Source organism: Gossypium hirsutum, chromosome D06 (genome assembly GCF_007990345.1).
Source record: "Gossypium hirsutum isolate 1008001.06 chromosome D06, Gossypium_hirsutum_v2.1, whole genome shotgun sequence".
Taxonomy (NCBI): Eukaryota; Viridiplantae; Streptophyta; class Magnoliopsida; order Malvales; family Malvaceae; genus Gossypium; species Gossypium hirsutum.
This window is the reverse complement of record NC_053442.1, coordinates 19,691,346-19,710,039: the sequence shown is the minus strand read 5'-3', so window position 1 is coordinate 19,710,039 and position 18,694 is coordinate 19,691,346. Positions and strand designations below refer to the sequence as shown.

The following is an 18,694-nucleotide window of genomic DNA, read 5'->3' as shown; positions in this document are numbered from 1 at the left end:
GAAAATAAAGTAGGCTAATATATTATATTACATATTTTGGGTTGCAAAGAACATTGACTGCCAAGAAGATCGACAATTATACCTGCAATCCAAACTTAAATGCATAATATTCAGCTTTGTTAAACCAAATGGCGCATGAATCACCATTATTACATATGTGAGGAAAAGAAGGCTGAAAAAGTCTCCTCTTAGCAGGTTTAAATTGTCTAAAAAAACAAAGAATGCAGAAAATATAATCCCCTGCATCTAAAACCATAAAATTCTCACAAATCCTTGAAAAGTCAATATTTAATATTTGCACACATGAAATTTCCATTTAAGAACCTGATCAAAATACCTCACCATCTGGCCTTTCATTTTGAACATGATCCCGACTGTGTGTCACTTGCTGAACCACTGTTTTTGTCCGATTAGCCCAGCTTCATGCAATTAAAGGCTATCTTCATGCTTTTCTTCAGACGGTTCAACATTCTGTAATAACAAGGAGTCATATATCACGAGATGGGGAGTCTTGCTTCCATATGTTGTTAATCACATTCAAGTTCAACTCTTTGATTTTTGGGAGTGTGATGATCATGTCTTTATCCTCACTAGCATCACTTTCGAAAGAAGACAACTCTTTCTCTTTGATATTGCAAAAAATCAACTCAAGACTAAGCAGGCAAAGAGGAGGAGGGGCCCTTACAGCATCCATACAATGACCAATGTGCAGATTACAAGGCAGACACAAGATTAGTAAAGCATGGAAAATGGGTTTGACTAAGCATCCGTGAAAGATGTAAACCAATGCTAATTCAAAAGGTTGAGCATACAATCCAGAATACAGATTCCAAAATTCCAGATTTAATTCCCCCCTGAAGATTCTGTGTCTTAAAATCAAAATTAGAAAACCACCATATATCATATTATCAAAACACCAATCCTTCCCCAACAATTACCAAAACATCCCAAACCCTAACCCTAAGATTCCTCCTTTATCAGGATAAAGGATCCAAACAACATCAGTTTATGAATTACAGGCAGAAAATCAAAGCACCCTATTGGTCATATTAATATAACAGAGATCAATCAGTTCATCAATCCAAAAATAAAAAAGCAAAAAGTAAAAAACTACATGTCGAATAAACTAGGGTTAACAACTTAACACTATTAACAGCAGCAAACTCACATTTGAAATTCAAAGGTAGAAGACGTAGAAGCACCGCTCTAACCTCTGATTCTAGAAATGGGTGAAGCCGTCGAAGACCGAAGGTGGAATGGTGGATCGGTGGAGGTGGATTTTCGAATTGGGGACAAAAGGGAGGAGGGAAGGGTTTAGGGATTTTGATCAGTGCACGAGCTTAAGGAAATGAGAAATAGGGAAATGTATTTAAAAATATATATATTTATTATACACCGGCCTGACAAAAAAAGTTTTGCCCAAGGCCGGGTCTGTTTTCTAAACGGGTCTTATTTTTTACCCAAACTCATATTTCGCACTTATATTTTTACCCAAACACTCTCATATTTTGGTGGGCTATTGGGCCGGGCCGAGTTAGGCCACCCAACCCATGATCACCTCTAGTGTCAAGTGGTCTTGTAATATATAAAATATTTTTAATCCAATGTATTAATAGTATGAAAGGTGGAGTTGGTTGTCTTTTCTTCCGCCAGCTTTGTTCATTGGCTTCTTCAATTTTTTTTATATTGAAATTACGTTCATTTCCTTTCTAATTTCAAATTACGTTGAATATTTTCTGCTATTATTTGAAAATTTCAAGTTTAAGAAATGCCTAAAGACCATTATGGAAGGTCAAAATTTTCGTTTAAACCAGTTTTTAATTGCATAGTTATAGTTAATTTCTTGAGACCTCCTCCTAAATTTGATCAAAACTGATGGAGAATAGTGGAAGATTTGGAGAAAGAGGAGTAGTTTGAGTAAGTTTGGTTAGTGAACTCCAAGCCACAATTTGACGATTGATATAGAAAACATACTTTAAATTCAAGTTGATTTGATGGTTAGTGTGGAAGATCAGAGAATAAAACTATTTGATTTTTAGTTCCTAAATTCATTATGTTCAAAATTATTCATTTAAAAAAAATTGAATTGTAAAAGAGAAGAAAAAGAGATTTTAATTGGTGCAGACGGTATAAACGGAGAAAGTCATACAACAACAATTTTAACAATCTAATAATTTATACGAGAACTTTTAAATAATTTAATTATCATTTTATAACTTTTTAAAATTAAGTAACTACAACATAAATTTATTAACAATTTAGTAACTTTCTACGTAGTTTACCCAAATTTCTAACCATTAGCATTTTTGGTAAACCTTACAAATTTGGTATGCACTTTTTTTTCTTAGCATAATTGAAGAATGTGGCATTTTCATGTAGTTGATTCCCCCCCTCTCTATATATCTAATATCACTTAATCAGGACTTAGTAGGATCAGAGCTGGTACATACGAGTAGATACAATAGAACAACCCGCATGGAAGGTTTTATAACCCTTATAAGACAACAACCCAAATCTCCGCTATCATTCCATTTTCGGCGCCGTTCGTCTTTTTCATTTTCTTTTACATATATTTATTAATTAGGGTAATTCACTAGATTAGTATTTGAAATTTAAAATATTTTAATTGAAATATTAAAGTGTTAATATTAAATTAATTATTATTTTTAAATTTAAACTTAAACATTAAATATTGTCTTGAATTTGACAAGAAGTGTATTAAAAATACTTTAGTCAAATTATAAACACGTTTGTATTTGTCACATTGACAGTTTAAATTTGACACATTAAAAAAATCTTTATAAAGTTTAGTGATAATATCTGATCTTTTGTAATCATCAAATCTAAACTATTCATGTAATAATTATATACATATTAAAATATTTATTTATCAACTTTAAATATACTTCACGTTAAAATTTAATGTTGAAATCGATGTTAGGATGAGGGAAAGATATGATTGTACAATATTAATACTTTGAGAAATCAAATTCAACCTTTTAAGGTTTATGGATTGATTTAAATTTGGATCATAATGTAGGACTTATACTGCAATTAACCCTCTTTAATTTTCTTCTTTGCCACTATACTAAAGCAAACCGCTGTCGAGTTTTAGGGTTTTAGAGTTTGAGCCAATTCAATCCACTGCACCCAAAAAGAAAACGCGAGAGAAAAAAAAGAGAACCCTTCCAACAAGTATGCCCTTCTTTCTATATTTCTTGAATTATTCCTTCTTTCTTAAAATTTTGTTTAATTCGTTGCTCTCTCGAATTTTCATATCCAGTTATTGAGATATTTGTTTATTATCTGTATTTTAACTTAAGATAAATTGCTGTTCTTTAGTTTTCGTGTTTTGGGTTAACAGAAGAATTGGTAATGGTCAAGTTCTAAAAGGAAAATACCTTTTTTTCTTTTTGCCTGTTTCTCATGGGATTATTTAAGTCTTAATAGCTGTTCATTTTCTGCTCTAACATATAAATTAATTGATGATGAATTGAATTTCTTATTTTAATTCTATGTGTTATTCTGTTGTAAATTTGCAGGTTATTTGTGAGAAATACTAGTGGGAAGTCAAAATGCAGGCTTGTAATGGAGCTGCAATGATGGGTTCTTTGCAACAGCCCATATGGGTCAAAGGGAATAGACCAATTTTTCCTTTAAAAGGGTATGGTCTTAAGCTCAACTCTGTCAAACCCTGTAGAGCTCAACTTGAAAGTAGCTTGGTTACTGGGAAGCCTCCCTCTTCGGACTCATTCCCTGTGGCCGAAACCAGATTTGTGGACCATGGCCTCAGTGAAGCCGATCCCGAGGTTCGTGCTATTATTAACAAGGAGAAAGAGAGGCAGTTCAAAAGCCTTGAGCTTATTGCCTCAGAGAACTTTACATCCCGAGCAGTAATGGAGGCAGTTGGGTCATGTCTCACAAACAAGTATTCCGAAGGACTACCTGGTAAAAGGTATATCGAGTTAAGCTAAATGCATAGAGATGTGATCTTCGTGTTTTTGGATTTATTATTTGCAGCTAATGATCTTAATTTTTATTGCAGGTACTATGGGGGCAATGAGTACATTGATGAACTTGAAATACTTTGCCAAAAGAGGGCTTTGGCAGCATTTCATTTGGATGAAAATAAGTGGGGCGTTAATGTTCAACCATTGTCTGGTTCTCCTGCTAATTTTGAGGTTTATACAGCAATTCTTAATCCGCATGATCGAATAATGGTAAGATACTTCTGCCCAACTCTGCTTCTTCTCTCTGTTGGATAGTGCACATATAAATGATTCTTAATGTAACTGGTATAGGGTTTGGACTTACCACATGGCGGACATTTGTCACATGGATTTATGACTCCTAAAAGACGTGTATCTGGTACATCAATCTATTTCGAGTCAATGCCTTATCGGCTTGATGAATCCACAGGTAACTCATCGTTATTGTTAAGACTTAATTGGTTTAGTGGTTGATATGCTTAGTTGGTGGTTGATTTGATTTGTCTTAAATTTGGAACAGGCCTAGTTGATTATGACATGCTTGAGAAAACAGCTACCCTCTTTCGACCAAAACTCATAATCTGTGGTGCCAGTGCATATCCTCGAGATTTTGATTATCCTCGCATGAGGAAGGTAAGCACTGATGTGCTTGTTGGTTGTGCTATATAGTCTGCCATACTTTACTATCATTTAGTGACTTATTTTAAGCATTTAACTTATTGGAATTGATATCTGTTGGAAGATTGCAGATGCTGTTGGTGCATTTCTCATGATGGATATGGCTCATATAAGTGGCCTTGTTGCTGCTTCTGTAGTTGCTGACCCCTTTGAATATTGTGATATCGTGACAACAACCACACACAAGGTTTGGGATGAATATTTTCAAATGCTGTCTTGAACTATATGCATGTTAAATTCACTTCACATAGTGCTAGTTTTGCTTGTTGAAACATTAATATTTAAGGGTACTTGAGAAAATCTACTACCTTGTAACATGGTAAATCTCACTTGATTCTTTCCCTATTTCACTTGCCCTTGTGTAGCGAAGAATGTCTTCACGTTGTTTTGATCATGATTTAGTTATCATGTGCATTAGAATTTAAATAAGCTGCTTTGCCAATAATCTCACTGATACTTGTATGTTCCAAATAGTACTATTACTTTGTTTGTGTTAATATGTCCGTTTGAATAACCTACTTGATTTTCTTTACTCATTTCCAGTCTTTGAGAGGTCCAAGAGGTGGCATGATCTTCTTCAAGAAGGACCCTGTTCTTGGAGTTGATCTGGAATCTGCTATCAATAATGCTGTTTTTCCAGGTTTACAGGTTAGTTTGATTGGTCTCCTTTGCTCCTATTACTAATCTGAATTCCCCATTCCATCCTTCTGCCGGCTTTCAAGTTATGAAACTAGTTATATCATGAGAAGCATAATGTTTGTATATGCAGGGTGGACCTCATAACCACACAATTGGAGGACTAGCAGTTTGCTTGCAACATGCACAATCACCCGAGTTCAAGGCTTACCAGAATCAGGTACTTTCCTTCAAAGATGAGTAATAAAAAATAAAGAGGCAAAGTTATGTGGTGATTAAGTCAAAATATGGGTACTTCATGCTGCAGGTAGTGTCTAATTGTAGAGCTCTTGCAAGGCGATTGGTTGAACTTGGCTATACACTAGTTTCTGGTGGTAGTGATAATCACCTTGTGCTTGTGGATCTAAGGCCATTGGTAAGTTACCATCTCTGTGAGACATGCAAAACTTGAGTGGCATTTAGACTTGTCAAAATTGACTCAAAACCGAAAACCTGACTCAACTCGACCAACCTTACACAATTTGGCTATAAGAAGTCAACAATCTGAATCCACTCAACCCAAATACAAATTGATCTGAACTCGAATTTGACCTGAACCGAAAATAACTTGGCCCAAAAAGCCCTAAATAGCCCCAACCTAAATAACTTGAACCTTAAACTGACGAACCTAAAATTTCAAAAACCCAAATAAACCTGATCAAAACCAACCTGATCTGCCCAATTGACAAGTCTAGAGGCGTAGGATCTCATGTTTTTCTTATTCTCTTGTAGACACCCTAAACTCCTTTTGCCTCCTTTATATCAATGAACTTCTCCTGCAACAGGGTATTGATGGGGCTCGGGTGGAGAAAATACTTGACATGGCCTCTATCACCTTGAACAAAAATTCGGTGCCTGGTAAGTTCTTCCTTATTCCCCTTTTTTACCATTCATTTATAATTAATTTTTTTCCCTTTTTATATGTATTTATACCAATCCTTGATACGTCTCAAAATTTGCAGGGGATAAGAGTGCACTTGTGCCGGGTGGCATTCGCATTGGATCGCCTGCAATGACTACCAGAGGATTTACAGAAAAGGAATTCACGGCTATTGCTGATTTCATCCATGAGGGCGTGCAAATCACTATTGAGGCTAAGGGATTAGCTTCTGGATCAAAGGTCCAAGAGTTCTTGAAGTTTGTCTCATCTCCTGATTTTCCGTTGACGGATAAGGTGTCCAATCTTTGTAGTAGAGTCGAAGCACTTACCACCCAGTTTCCCATTCCCGGCGTATGAGTGAGATTTAATTAGTAATGAGAGACCTGGGAACATTATTATATCATAACATGGTGAAATCCAACACTGATTTCTGGGTTTATATTTGAATGTTTCCATAGATTTATGAAAATTTTTGAAGAAGTGTTGAGATGTAGTGATGAAAGGGGATGAGTAACGTAGGACTTAAACGTTGGTTTATGATGACAACCAGCAATAATTTTATCACTTTAAATGCGTTTTCTCTACAATATTAATACATAATATAAATAATTCATTATGATTCTATTTTCATGGAAAAAGAATTAACTTTTTTAATTGAGAATATTTTAAATTTATAAGTGGATCGCTTAGTCACGCATTTCAAATTTAATATTTTTACTTTTAATCCTAGAATGTAGTATATTTATTTCAAATTTAATTGATAATGCCCTCAAAGATTTTTTATTTATTTATTTTAGATGGAGGGGTTTGTTCAACTCAAAAATATAAAATTTTAAAATTATATTTAATACAATAAAATATTTATTAGATTTATTTGTGTTTTTCAATTTAATAAGATATTTATTATATTTATAGTAGTGTTTTTAAATATGAAAATTAGAAAAGTTTTATTTTAACATTTTTTATTATATTATATATTATATTTAAATAAAAATTAATCTAAAAAAATCAAACATGGGAAGTTGGGTCAAGCCCGAGTTTACTTTTCTTAAATTAAAAGCTTGAGCAAAAGGGCAAACTCATTTTTGGATCGAACCAGACCCGGGCTTAAAAAATTAATCTAAATACCTTACATGGATCTGACCCAAACGCAACCTGATCCGACCTGACTCATGAGCACTCCTACTTATCATATATTACTATTTAAAATTATCAGGAACAATTTTCTAAAAGGATATTACTTAATCCAACTTAATTAAATTTTTTTGTCGAAATTATTGGACTTCAATTAAGAGTAAAAAGATTATTATTTTTAAAATAATAAAATATAAAATGCTAAATATGCAAATAATATAGAAACTGATAGCAAACTTAGACTTAAATATTAGAAAAAAAAATTAAGAGTACCTAAATATTAATTTAATCATACAATCTATATTACATTCACAAGAAGGCCGAAAGAAAAAAGGTCCATTTTATAAGAAAAAGCCCAAACATTTGAGAAAGCCCAGCCTTAAACCCTTAACCCGAAACAAAGGGCATATATATAATCATCTTTTACCCAATTTAGGGTTTCAAATAAACTCAGTCTCACACTCCTCCGCTTCGTTTTGTTTCTGCTTCTTTGTTTCCGTTTAGGGGAAAACCATATCGTAATCTCTTCTTGGATCTCACTGCGAGGTAGGAGGCACCAGTGATAATTACTTTTTATATCCATAGGAAGATATTTCCTTCTCTGGGTTTTTCTTTTTTCGGGATTTAATCCGTTAATTCGTCGAAGATTCCTTGAAACAACTTTTGTTGAAACGATGTTGTGAATGATGAGAAAATTTAATATTATTACAGTTATCCCTGTCTGATTTCCAGTGCTGATAATGTGTTCTCTGACACAACATTCGTATTATTTTTTCTTTTAATAAATATATTTAATATTTCTTCAAGTTTCGTTTTTGTTGATTTTAGTTCTTCGTATGCTATAATTTTTTGTTTTGAAGTTGCAGATTCAACCTAATGGCGAAGAAGGGTTCTTCAACGACGCCTTCTAGAAAAGCAAAAAATAAAAAAGAAGAATCTGTTCCAGAACAGAAGAATTCAGCTTCTAAAGTGGCTGGTAACGAAATCGACGAGATATTTGCAGGTAAAAAGAGGAAGAAACCCGACCCGAAAGGGTCCGAGAAACCGAACGGCGATGAAATTTCAAAACCCAAATCGTCGAAAAAGAAGAGTAAAAAGAGTAGAGAAACCAACAGGGAAGGAGGATTCAATGAGTCTTCTTCTGGGCCTTGGAAAAGGACAGCAGATGGTTTTGCAATTTACACTGAAGAAGAATTGGGTATTAGTAAATCTGATGCTGGAAGTACGCCACTTTGTCCATTTGATTGTGATTGTTGTTTTTGATAAATGGGGTTTTGGTTTTAATTTAGTCTTTGTTACTTTAAATTTCAAATTTCAGAAATTTGAGGGTTTTAGGCTAAATATGATTGTTGTATAACGCAAGGCATTAAGTTTTTACATGAAATGCAAATTTTGATTCATTCTCTTCCATGAGCTGATTTTTTTTGTTTATTTTGATTACTACTCACACGAAAATTTTCAAATCGAAACTATTTGTTCTATTTGAGCTACAGATTGCGGGTATTTGTCAAGAAGGAAGCTAGTTGTAAGGGTGCTTCACTACAAACAATAATTACATCACCGCATTCTTGCACATTGAAGTAATGGTGTTTGAAATGTGACTTATTACAGCAGTTGCATCTACTTCTACTTGTATATATATTAATAATACCAAGTCCAGAGTTCTGCTTCCACGCTTGTTGCCTGTGGTATGTGTCGATATGATCCTTTTACCCAATTTCCATTGTGATCCCTAATAACAACTTCAGCTCCTCCCATGCCAGGATTCCTCGTTGCCGAGTTTATTTTACACCAAGGTTGGGTTTCCTCCATCTCAAGAACTTAACAGGATAGGCTACTCAGTAGTTGCACGTTCAAGAAATTTGTCTAGCCTACAAGGACTGTCAAAAGTTTTGGCAAAGATGAGATGGCAGGGTATTGTGGGTTTTGGGTACCAGTTCTTGTCGTTGAGGTTATTGTCAAGCCATACATGATAATACCATTCCTGGTTCTGCACTCGTCCAACGTTGTTATAATCCAAAACTCATACGCACTGCCTATTGTAAACTTTCTAGATTCTGTGTAATTTTCAAACAAGGGCATACCTTCCTTCAGCAGTTGTAATTGGCGTACTATACAGTACACTAAGGTTGAGTTGGCAGTTGAAATGAGAAGCTTTCCCATCTATTCCGGAGATGTCATTTCCTAGTCGTCTCTCCTTAAGGGTTTGCTAATCCTGATCAATTATACAACTAAAATTTAGGGTGAGTTTGGATGGGCGATTGGGTCCGGTGCGATGCAATGTGTTTAGTTTATTTTTTGTCTCCCGCTACAGTATCACTACAGTATTTAATCTCACCGTTATCACTGTTTTTATACTAACCGCAGGTAAACTCACCACTCATTCAAACCCACCCTTAGTCAACCGATTAACCCATCGTATCTCCTTAACTTGTTTTTCTTAGAGCACTCCACGTTGGCGGCACACTAAAATTTGCACTTGTACTGACTTGCTTGGTGACGAATATATTTAATTTAGCAAGGAGAATTTGGTGAGAATAGTGATTAAACATGAATAGGGTATTAATAGATGAAAAAGAAATAGAGTGAAATCAAAATAAGGATTTGGATTAGATCAATTTATGAGTCGGGTCATGACAAAATTTTAAGCTCAATTATAAGGCTCAGGCCTAATTCATCAAAAAATGAGTTTAATTTTTTGTCCAAGTTTAAGCCCAAGGCTGGCTGGACCTAAACTAATTTTAAAAAAATTGTATTCTTATATAAAAACAAATTGGGGGGTTTATTTTGCTAAAAGTAATAAAAGCTCAAAACTCTAGTCATCACAAATTGGGGGTTTTAAAATAAAAACCTATAAATGAAACAATCCCATTACGCCACATGAACCATCAGACCATGCACTTACATTGACATCTTCACATTTGAAAAATAAAGAACGAGCAGATGAAAACATTGCAAGAAGAAAGCAGATCCAGAACTAAACTATTTCGAAGCAGTTGTGTTGAGGTTAGGAAAATTATAAGACCTAACAGGAGGTGGTGGCTTGGCATAGGTTATTATGGTGTACTTTTTGCATTCCCAAGCACTTTCATTGCTCGGCTTGCTGCACTTGATAGACTTTCCAACTAGAAGCGAACTTCATGCATGGCATGGGCTGCCAAGTAACTAGTGAATGTCCATCAAGTGCAGCAAGCCAATTCTTGAGCTTTTATTATCCTCACTGTTGTCCTAGTTACTTATTTTTAGTTAATAAAGATCACAGGTGGCATGTCAATTTCCAGAAGATATGAAACAGCATTAGTAAAAGTAAATGCTACCACAAACTGAAATGACACCTATTTTTTACATCAATTCATTTCAGGGTAACTGTAGAAGGGAAATAACCTAAAACTAGTGAAAAAGTTCCACCAAGTTAGAAAACCTAAAACAACAGCAAGGGTGCGATATATTTGGAGTTGAAGTGAATGGAATATAACATGTGGTTAGGGTTAAATGGTACAGAATTGTCTTTATAGTTCATCATAGCTCATGAATGTCATCCATTCAAAAACTTTATTTGTTAGATTAAAAATACTATGTTAAAGTGCCAGCAAAATATTCTAAATATGCAAAAGACTCAGAGGCAGTATCAGTCATCCGATGTTGAGTAACACTTCACTAGCTTAACAATTCCACTTTTATTTTCAAAATTGAACTAGTGTGAAAACCTACATTTTTAAATGCATTTTATCGAAAAAAAAAACAACCAATCTCATTGCTTCAAAAAACCCATTTTTTTTTCAAAGGCAGAGCTTTAAAAACAAAGAGTTGAAAGAAAGAAAATTCAAAAATGGTGGTGTTACCTTCGGGTTGTCAGTCAAGAAGCAACAATGGTGATTGGTGAACGATGATGGATCGGTGGGTATGTGGTGGACTGGTGGCGACGGGAGCTGTTAACTAGAGGTGCTCATGGGCCGGACCCGGAAAAAAATTCGGCCCGAGTCCTAGGCCCAGGCCCGGCCCGAAATATGGGCCTAGAATTTTGCCCAGACCCGGCCCGGGAAAAAATTCATAAGCTCGGGCCCGGCCCGGCCCGTTTTTTAAATAAATACCAAAAAATTATTTTAAAAATTAAAACAAAAATAAAAAATTTTATTTTAAAAATATTTTAAAATTAAAAAAAATTAAAAGTATTTTAAAAATATTTTAAAATTAAAAAAATTAAAAAAAAAGTATTTTAAAAGTATTTTAAAATTTAAAAAAATAAAAAAATAAAAAAAATTATTGTATTCGGGCCGGGCCGGGCCGGGCCAGGACAAAAAAGTAGTGCCCGAGGCCCGGCCCGGACAAAAAAGTAGTGCCCGAGGCCCGGCCCGTTTTTTAATCGGGCCTCATTTTTTTGCCCAAGCCCATATTTTGGGCCTATATTTTTACCCAAACCCTCCCATATTTCGGGCGGGCCGTCGGGCCGGGCCGGGCCGCCCTCCCCATGAGCACCTCTACTGTTAACTATGACGGTGGTGGTCGGTGGGTGTTGGACTGGAGAAGGAATTTAGAGGTGTTAATCGGGAAAAGAAAAGAAAAAAGAAAAGAAACAGTGACCTATTAAGCATATGGTTCGGGTCGGGCCAGGACAAAAAATTTTATCTGACATTCAGCCCATTTTGAATAAGAGTCTCATTTTTTTTTATCTAAATTTATTTTTTGAGTTTATAATTTTGCCAAAATTCTTTAATTTTTCAAACAGACTTTTGAGCCAGGCCAGGTGGCTAAGCTCATGTATAGGTCTAATTTGGACCCATGATGTATCATTCCCAAGTAGGGGTGAGCAAAACTCAATTCGATTCAAAAAAAAAAAAATTGAACTTCAAGTTAATTGAATCAAGTTATTCAAATTAGCTCGAATCAGTAATTTGAATTTTGAGTTTAAGTCGAGTTAAATTTTACAATTTAAATAACAAATTAGTGTAAAAACTCTTTGGTGTCTTACAATTTAGAAAACAAACAAATTAGTCTCTTTCAACAAAAATTACAATAAAAACTCAAAATAAATTTTAAAATTCAAAATATTTATAAAAAATCTAAAACTTATATATTTTTAAAAAATTCTAAATTTATTAAAAAAAATTAGAGAATATATAAATAATGTTAAGAATATATTTTTTTATTATTTTATTTTAATTTTTTTTTCAAATACATATGTTTTCAATTTTATGTGCGCTAAAATAAAATTATTATAGTGTAACAATATTTTAATTTAACTCAAATAATTTCACTCGATTCGAAAGACTTATCAACTTAATTAATTTGAATTTTTTTTCACATGAAACGTTGATACCTAATAAGTCTCCACATAATTTTGATGATGTGGGCTTGGTTGTTTAAGCTTCCTAATCAACTCCCAATTCTAGGGAGAGAGGTTGCTTCTCCACTTTGCCTCCCCAGAATAAAATTTGGATTTTCTTCGATCTATGTTTCGAATGCGGTAATTACAAACTTGGGATTGGATTCCTTCAAATTTTAAATGTCCAGGTTTAAAAGTTTCACTTAGATATTTCAAATTTTTTAATTTAATACTTGAGTTTTGTTTTATCTCAATTAAGTAGGCAAGTTTAATTTTAAGATTCAATTTGATATTATTTTAATCTCAATATTGAAAACAAACTTCAGTACTTATTGGTGAAAACAATCATTTGATCTAGATACTATATCGAATATTGAATATTGAAAATAAACTTAAGTTTTTAACGAAATTCAACATTGAAACTTACAGAATCCAACATTAAATGTACACAATTGGTAAAAACAAATCAAAATAATGTAAGCCAAAATTTCATGAATATGCTAAGGAGACAATGAGTCTGCAATCTTCAATCAACGAACACAAAAGTTGCTAAACCAAATCAAAAGGGGACGATGATTTCTCATCCACGACCATACCTGCCTTGCAACGTGCATCAAGTCGTGATAAAGTTACCTAAAGCTTCAGAAACCATTCCTTCCTTGCAAGGGGCGTCAATCTGTATATTACAGATTCCATAAATTAAGCAAGGAAGGGATGGTTTCTGAAGCCGTAGATAACAATATTGCCAATAACATCCTTGCAATATGGATTAACCAATCCACTATAGGTGACCTTGCTTCTCGTTGTAATAACGTTATCTAGAGCTTTAGAAATCATCCCTTTCTAGCAATGTGCTTCAATTTATTTATATATTTACACATCTAAAAAAGGGATGATTTCTAAAGCTGTAGATAACAGTACTATAAATTGCAATATTTCCACCATACATGACAATATTGAACTCGGTGCATTGCTTCCTCATCATGATAAAGCTATCCAAAGCTTTAGAAATCATCCATTCCTTGTTATATGTGTGTATCTGTACATTAAACAAGGAAGGAACGATTTCTAAAGCTGTAGATAACAATATTGTAAACGATGATATTTCAAATACTTCCTTGCAAAGCCCATCAACCAATCCACCATGCATGACAGCATTAGGCTCAAATTATTTTTCACAACAGAAGTAATACATGGTTAAAATCATTAAAATATAAAATAAAAATTTAGCTGCTTTAAATTTGAAGGAAAGCATGGTGAAGGCAAAGGCTCCCTCCAATCGTGTAAGTAGCTTTGGTTTAGGCACAATGCAAAAGGTGGATTGCTATTGTAAACAAACAAACACCCGTGTCTGACTCTATGCCCCCCTTCAACAACACCATCAAATGCTAGACCATGAATTTAAAAGACAATAAACAATTGTAAAGGGGTTATTGTGTCATGAAATAACTGTGAGTTTCATGGGTCTTCACCCCTTTAACTAAATATTGGCTCCAAGCGGCAGTCAGATCGGCCATAGACTGGCACCTGCTGTTGACTCTGATATGGAGCCGATCTGCACATCACTTTACCATTTGCAAACTAAAAAAAAATCAATAGTTTCATAGCAAATCAACTTCGATAAAATGGATTTCTTTTTTTTCATAATGAAACAAGTAAAGGAGAAAATTCTACAGCATCTGAAAATCATTCTTTCAGTTGACATAAGATTATAGAAAAAAAAAGAAAAAGATGCAGTATTAAGCTATAGGATGCAATTCATGTTGATGCGTAGAATATTAGACTGACAGAAAGTGAAATATGAAAGATTAGTAGTACCTATTTAAGGTATTGAAATCTATAAGATATGAAAGATAAGAAGAAAGAGGAAGGGATCGCGTTGAGATGAGATGAGGCCGCAGAGCAGATAAAGTATAACGTAAGCTTAAGTGTTAAAACTTGCCTTTATATAGTGGTTGCTCAACAAACCCTAAAAAGTTAGTGGTTGTGTAATTTCCAAACAAGGGCATACCTTCCTTCAGCAGTTGTAATCGGCGTCCTACACAGTGCACTAAGGTTGAGTTGGCAATTTAGCTTTTTAAAGGAACTTCTGGATAAAAAAATGTTTTATAAATTATAAGTTGAAACTTTTGCTTAAAATGTTAAACTAAGCCTTAGAGCAGACTTTTGATTATGGCTACTTCGCCCAAAAGCCTGTCCAAAATGTGGGAGGGTAGATAAAAATATAAGTTCGAAAAATAAATTTTGATAAAAAAATAAGGTATATTTAAAAAAGGGATGAGCCGGGCCTCTTGTAAGGAATTTTTGGCCCGAGTCTGGCACGACCCGAATTCACTAAAGGACAAAAAATTTATTTTTTTTATTTGAATGTTATTTTCTTATTATTTTCTCCCTATTTTGCTACCATTTTATTATTATGTTGTTACTATTTTGTTGTTATCATTTGAATATTGTATAAAACTTATTTTATTGTTAATTTTGTTATTATTTTAAAGGCATTTGTTAATTTTGTTATTATTTTATATGCATTTGCTTGTTAAGTTGCATTTATCTTAATGTTATTTAAGTCTACATCTTTTTTAAAATTTATTTTCAATTTGTTGGGAAATATTTATTTTAACGTTTTTAATATTTTTGATGTATTATATATATTTAAAAATTATATAAAATAATATAAAAATTAATATGGGCGGGCCAAGCCCGAATTTTATCATTTTTATTCGGGTCGAGCTTAGGCAAAATTTTAGGCCGATTTTTTGGGCCAAGTCGAGCCCGTGCCTAATAAATGAGCCTGAATTTTCAGTTGAATCCGGCCTAACCCATCCCGGCCCATGAGCACCTCTACCTTAGAGTTTCACGTTGGCGACACATTAAAATCGATTGCCAATATATTTAAGAGATATAAATAGATGAAAAAGAAATAGAGTGAAATTAAAACTTAAGGATTTGGAGGAGGGGGGCTAAAATTAAATTTTAATTTTTATAATAGTAAAAATATAATTTTTAAAGGATTAAATCAAAATTTTATCATTTTTAAGAGGGGTCAAAGTGTAATTTTACTTTTATTAATTTAAAATTTTAAAGGGTCAAAATGAAAAATTATCCATAGGGAGCCAGGGCCTTGCCAACCCCTAGATTCGCACTTGATAGCAAAACTTGATTCAATTTGAAAAAAAATTAAATTTTGAGTTAACCGGATCGAGTTGTTTAAGTTATTTAAGCCAACACGAATAAGTAATTTGAGTTTCGAGTTCGAGTTAAATTTTACAATTCGAATAACAGATTAGTATAAATATCCCTTTAGTCCCTATCAATTTAAAAAATAAGTAAATTAGTTTGTTTCAACAAAAATTATAAAAAAATAAAAATATTTTTTAAAAATTCAAAATTTTTTATTATTTTGATTTAAATTTTTTTAAATATATATTTTTAAATTGATATGCTATAAATTGAAATTAGAATCTATAAGATATGAAAGATGAGAAGAAACAGGCAGGATTGCGTTGAGATGAGAAGAGGCCGCGAGCAGATAAGTATGATGTAGGCTAAAGTACCCTAAAAATTAGTGGCTGTGTATTACTAAAATAGACACAGTGGTTTAAATGTATTTTTCCTCCTATTTATTTTGTTTCTACTGTTCTTTTTCATTCTTTAAAAATTATGAATATTTATACACCGCTCGTTTATCTCTTTTTTTTTTTTTAATTCCACCAACATTTAAAAAAAAATTAATATCTGTTTATCTTTTTTAAATATCTATTTTTCATTTTTATTATATCTAAGGACATTTATTAATCTTTAATATTGTTTATGGGGTCTAAAATCTTTACTGTCAATCTATTAAATATTTTCCTAAATTAAATTACTAATAATCTTTTCAGATTTTTCATTTTGTGTGAAATATACCATTAAACATTAAATTATGAGTAAGTTTTCGTTTTGGTCACTTAATTAAAAAATTACAATTCAATCACTAAAGTTTTCAAAATTGTTTTTTGTAACCGGATTATTAAGTGGCATTTTTTTAGTTGGTGTAATAACATTTTAGTTCTCAGCTTTTATATTTTCTACTAATTTGACCACAATTCTATATAAAAATTGTTTGAAAAAACTCAAAATTATTTAAAAATAAAAAATTCTAAAAAAATAAAATCTTGAAAATATGTATGGAAAATAAAAAAATTTATCATTCAATAGAATCTAATAACAAATTCAAAACAGAACAAAATCCTCACCTCCAAAAAAAAGCTAGATTTATGCTTTCTTAGTGTTTTACAAAACCAAATTAGAATATCTCCAAGTCAAGATACATGCACCTAAACAACATCCAAAACTCATATTTCTATAAAGATAATACAAAGAGAAAATTTGGAGGGTTTAAAAATAATATTTCCTCATTTTCTCACTTTATCTATTTTTGAAAATTTTAACTACTTTTAATTGTTAGAAATTTCTAAATTTTTAAAAAGAATTTCAATGTTTTATCATCTTATATATTATCAAGGTCAAATTGATAGAAAGTATAACAACGATAACTAAAATTGCTATTATACCAACTAAAAAGTGTCATTTAATAGTCGAGTGACATAAAAAAAATTAGTAGTAAAGAAATAGTAAAAGCGATTACAATAAAAAAAAAACTAAGACAAAATAGTATTAGAATTATTGTAATACCCAAAAATTTTTATAGTAAAATATTATCTTTGATATAATAAAATAAGGAAATAAAGCGACAAAAAGGGGAAATTTTGGAGTTATGTCAACATTGGGAAGTATATTATGACATATTAGTTCAAGAAAGGATTAAATCGCAAAAGTGAGAAAATTTTGTTGCCCAAGAGTAAATACTAAAAAATTGACGGGTTAAAGTGTAAATATAAAAAAGTTGAAGGACTAGTGGTGTAAATATTTTAAGGGTGGAATGATCTAGAAACTAAGGAAAATGGATGGATTAGGACCAAATTGAAAAAGGTGAAGAATTTTGAAGGACTAAATCATAATTTTACTAAATTAAATGATGACTCAAAGATGAAATTTTAAAAGATCATAAAGGGAAAAATGGTAAATTTGAAGAGAGAGAAATCTAGAAGATAATGATGATGTTGGAGATATTTTATATTAATTAAATAAATATTAGTTTATTAGTATTTTAATTTGATTTTTAAATGATATTTTATTATTTTATTATTATTTTATTTAGTATATATATAAGAAAAGGAAGATGAAGAAGCATGCAACCCACCATATTTCCATGCACCAACGTGAGAAAAAAGAGAAAGAAAGAAAGTTTTGCTTTCTTTATAATTTGGTCCTTCCACCAAAAATTTACCATTTTCATCTAGAAATCAAAAGAATTTCCATAGCCACCAATAGAGAAAATTGATAAGGAGACTATTGGAAGCTAGAATATCAAGTTAGATTCAAGAAATAAAGGCTGGAGGAGAGAGAAAATCAAGTTAAAGATTGAAATCAATAGAGCAAGGTAAGAATATTAAGATTTCAATATATTTTTGAGTTTGATATTATTGAAAAAGTAGGGAATTGATGTCAATGTAGGGATTTATTATATAAGGTTCTATGTTCTTGATATGTTAGGGAAGGGAAACAAGAGGAATTGATAGAAAACATTGTAGAGAAAGGAAATGAGGGTGTTATAAATTTGATTATCAACATCTTGCACTAAAACAATTTTGGACAGCTGCAGTTGGTTAACTTTGAAAAATCACCATAAATTGTGCAAATTGAATTAGAGAGTGAATAAGATATGAAATGAAAGTTTAATTAGTACATTTTTACATAAAATAAATACAGTAAGTAAAAGAGTTGTATATTTTGAGATATTTGAATTTTAGTGAGGCAGGGTCGGATTGATTTTGGAATCCCCTATTCTAGTTTTGATAAATCATTATAAATTTTTAAAAAATAATTGTAATTTTTAATTTATATGATTAAATTCCTTAATGAGTATAGTTTCAATATAAATAAACGAAACTACCATCAGAATTTTTTTACTAA

The 18,694-nt window shown here is 32.2% G+C and overlaps 2 protein-coding genes, 2 long non-coding RNA genes and 1 other non-coding gene across 8 annotated transcripts; 3 read left to right on the top strand and 2 right to left on the bottom strand.

The window, feature by feature from the left end:
• Positions 1–1,586, bottom strand: LOC107901494 (uncharacterized). Of its 2 annotated transcripts, none has more exons than XR_001685266.2 (2): positions 1,169–1,586; positions 1–680 (listed from the first exon to the last, which is right to left on the bottom strand). It is a non-coding gene; the product is annotated as an uncharacterized lncRNA (long non-coding RNA). The 2 variants fall into 2 exon arrangements; XR_001685267.2 differs by having other exon boundaries at positions 1–471.
• A 1,420-nt stretch (positions 1,587–3,006) lies between these two features.
• LOC107901493 (serine hydroxymethyltransferase 3, chloroplastic) lies at positions 3,007–6,838 on the top strand. The gene is made up of 11 exons (XM_016827527.2): positions 3,007–3,195; positions 3,543–3,955; positions 4,046–4,220; positions 4,302–4,419; positions 4,510–4,622; positions 4,732–4,854; positions 5,211–5,315; positions 5,437–5,523; positions 5,611–5,718; positions 6,128–6,200; positions 6,305–6,838. The coding sequence occupies exons 2-11, from the start codon at positions 3,576–3,578 to the stop codon at positions 6,577–6,579; spliced, it is 1,557 nt and encodes a 518-aa protein (XP_016683016.2). The 5' UTR covers positions 3,007–3,195; positions 3,543–3,575; the 3' UTR covers positions 6,580–6,838.
• A 936-nt stretch (positions 6,839–7,774) lies between these two features.
• On the top strand, positions 7,775–9,529 carry LOC107901490 (uncharacterized protein C6G9.01c). Of its 3 annotated transcripts, XR_005914778.1 has the most exons (3): positions 7,775–7,902; positions 8,223–9,044; positions 9,120–9,529. XR_005914778.1 is itself a non-coding variant. In XM_016827525.2 (2 exons), exon 2 carries the CDS (start codon positions 8,233–8,235, stop codon positions 8,617–8,619), a length of 387 nt encoding a protein of 128 aa, XP_016683014.1. In that variant the 5' UTR covers positions 7,776–7,902; positions 8,223–8,232; the 3' UTR covers positions 8,620–8,764. The 3 variants fall into 3 exon arrangements, 2 of the variants coding, with proteins under 2 accessions (XP_016683014.1, XP_016683015.1); XM_016827525.2 differs by lacking the exon at positions 9,120–9,529 and having other exon boundaries at positions 7,776–7,902; positions 8,223–8,764; XM_016827526.2 differs by lacking the exon at positions 9,120–9,529 and having other exon boundaries at positions 7,788–7,902; positions 8,217–8,764.
• Positions 8,032–8,116, top strand: LOC121218973 (small nucleolar RNA R38). The gene has a single exon (XR_005915455.1). It is a non-coding gene; the product is annotated as a small nucleolar RNA R38 (small nucleolar RNA).
• A 3,530-nt stretch (positions 9,530–13,059) lies between the features above and the next one.
• On the bottom strand, positions 13,060–14,753 carry LOC107901489 (uncharacterized). Its single transcript, XR_001685265.2, has 2 exons — positions 14,498–14,753; positions 13,060–14,260 (listed from the first exon to the last, which is right to left on the bottom strand). It is a non-coding gene; the product is annotated as an uncharacterized lncRNA (long non-coding RNA).
• Positions 14,754–18,694: the final 3,941 nt, after the last annotated feature.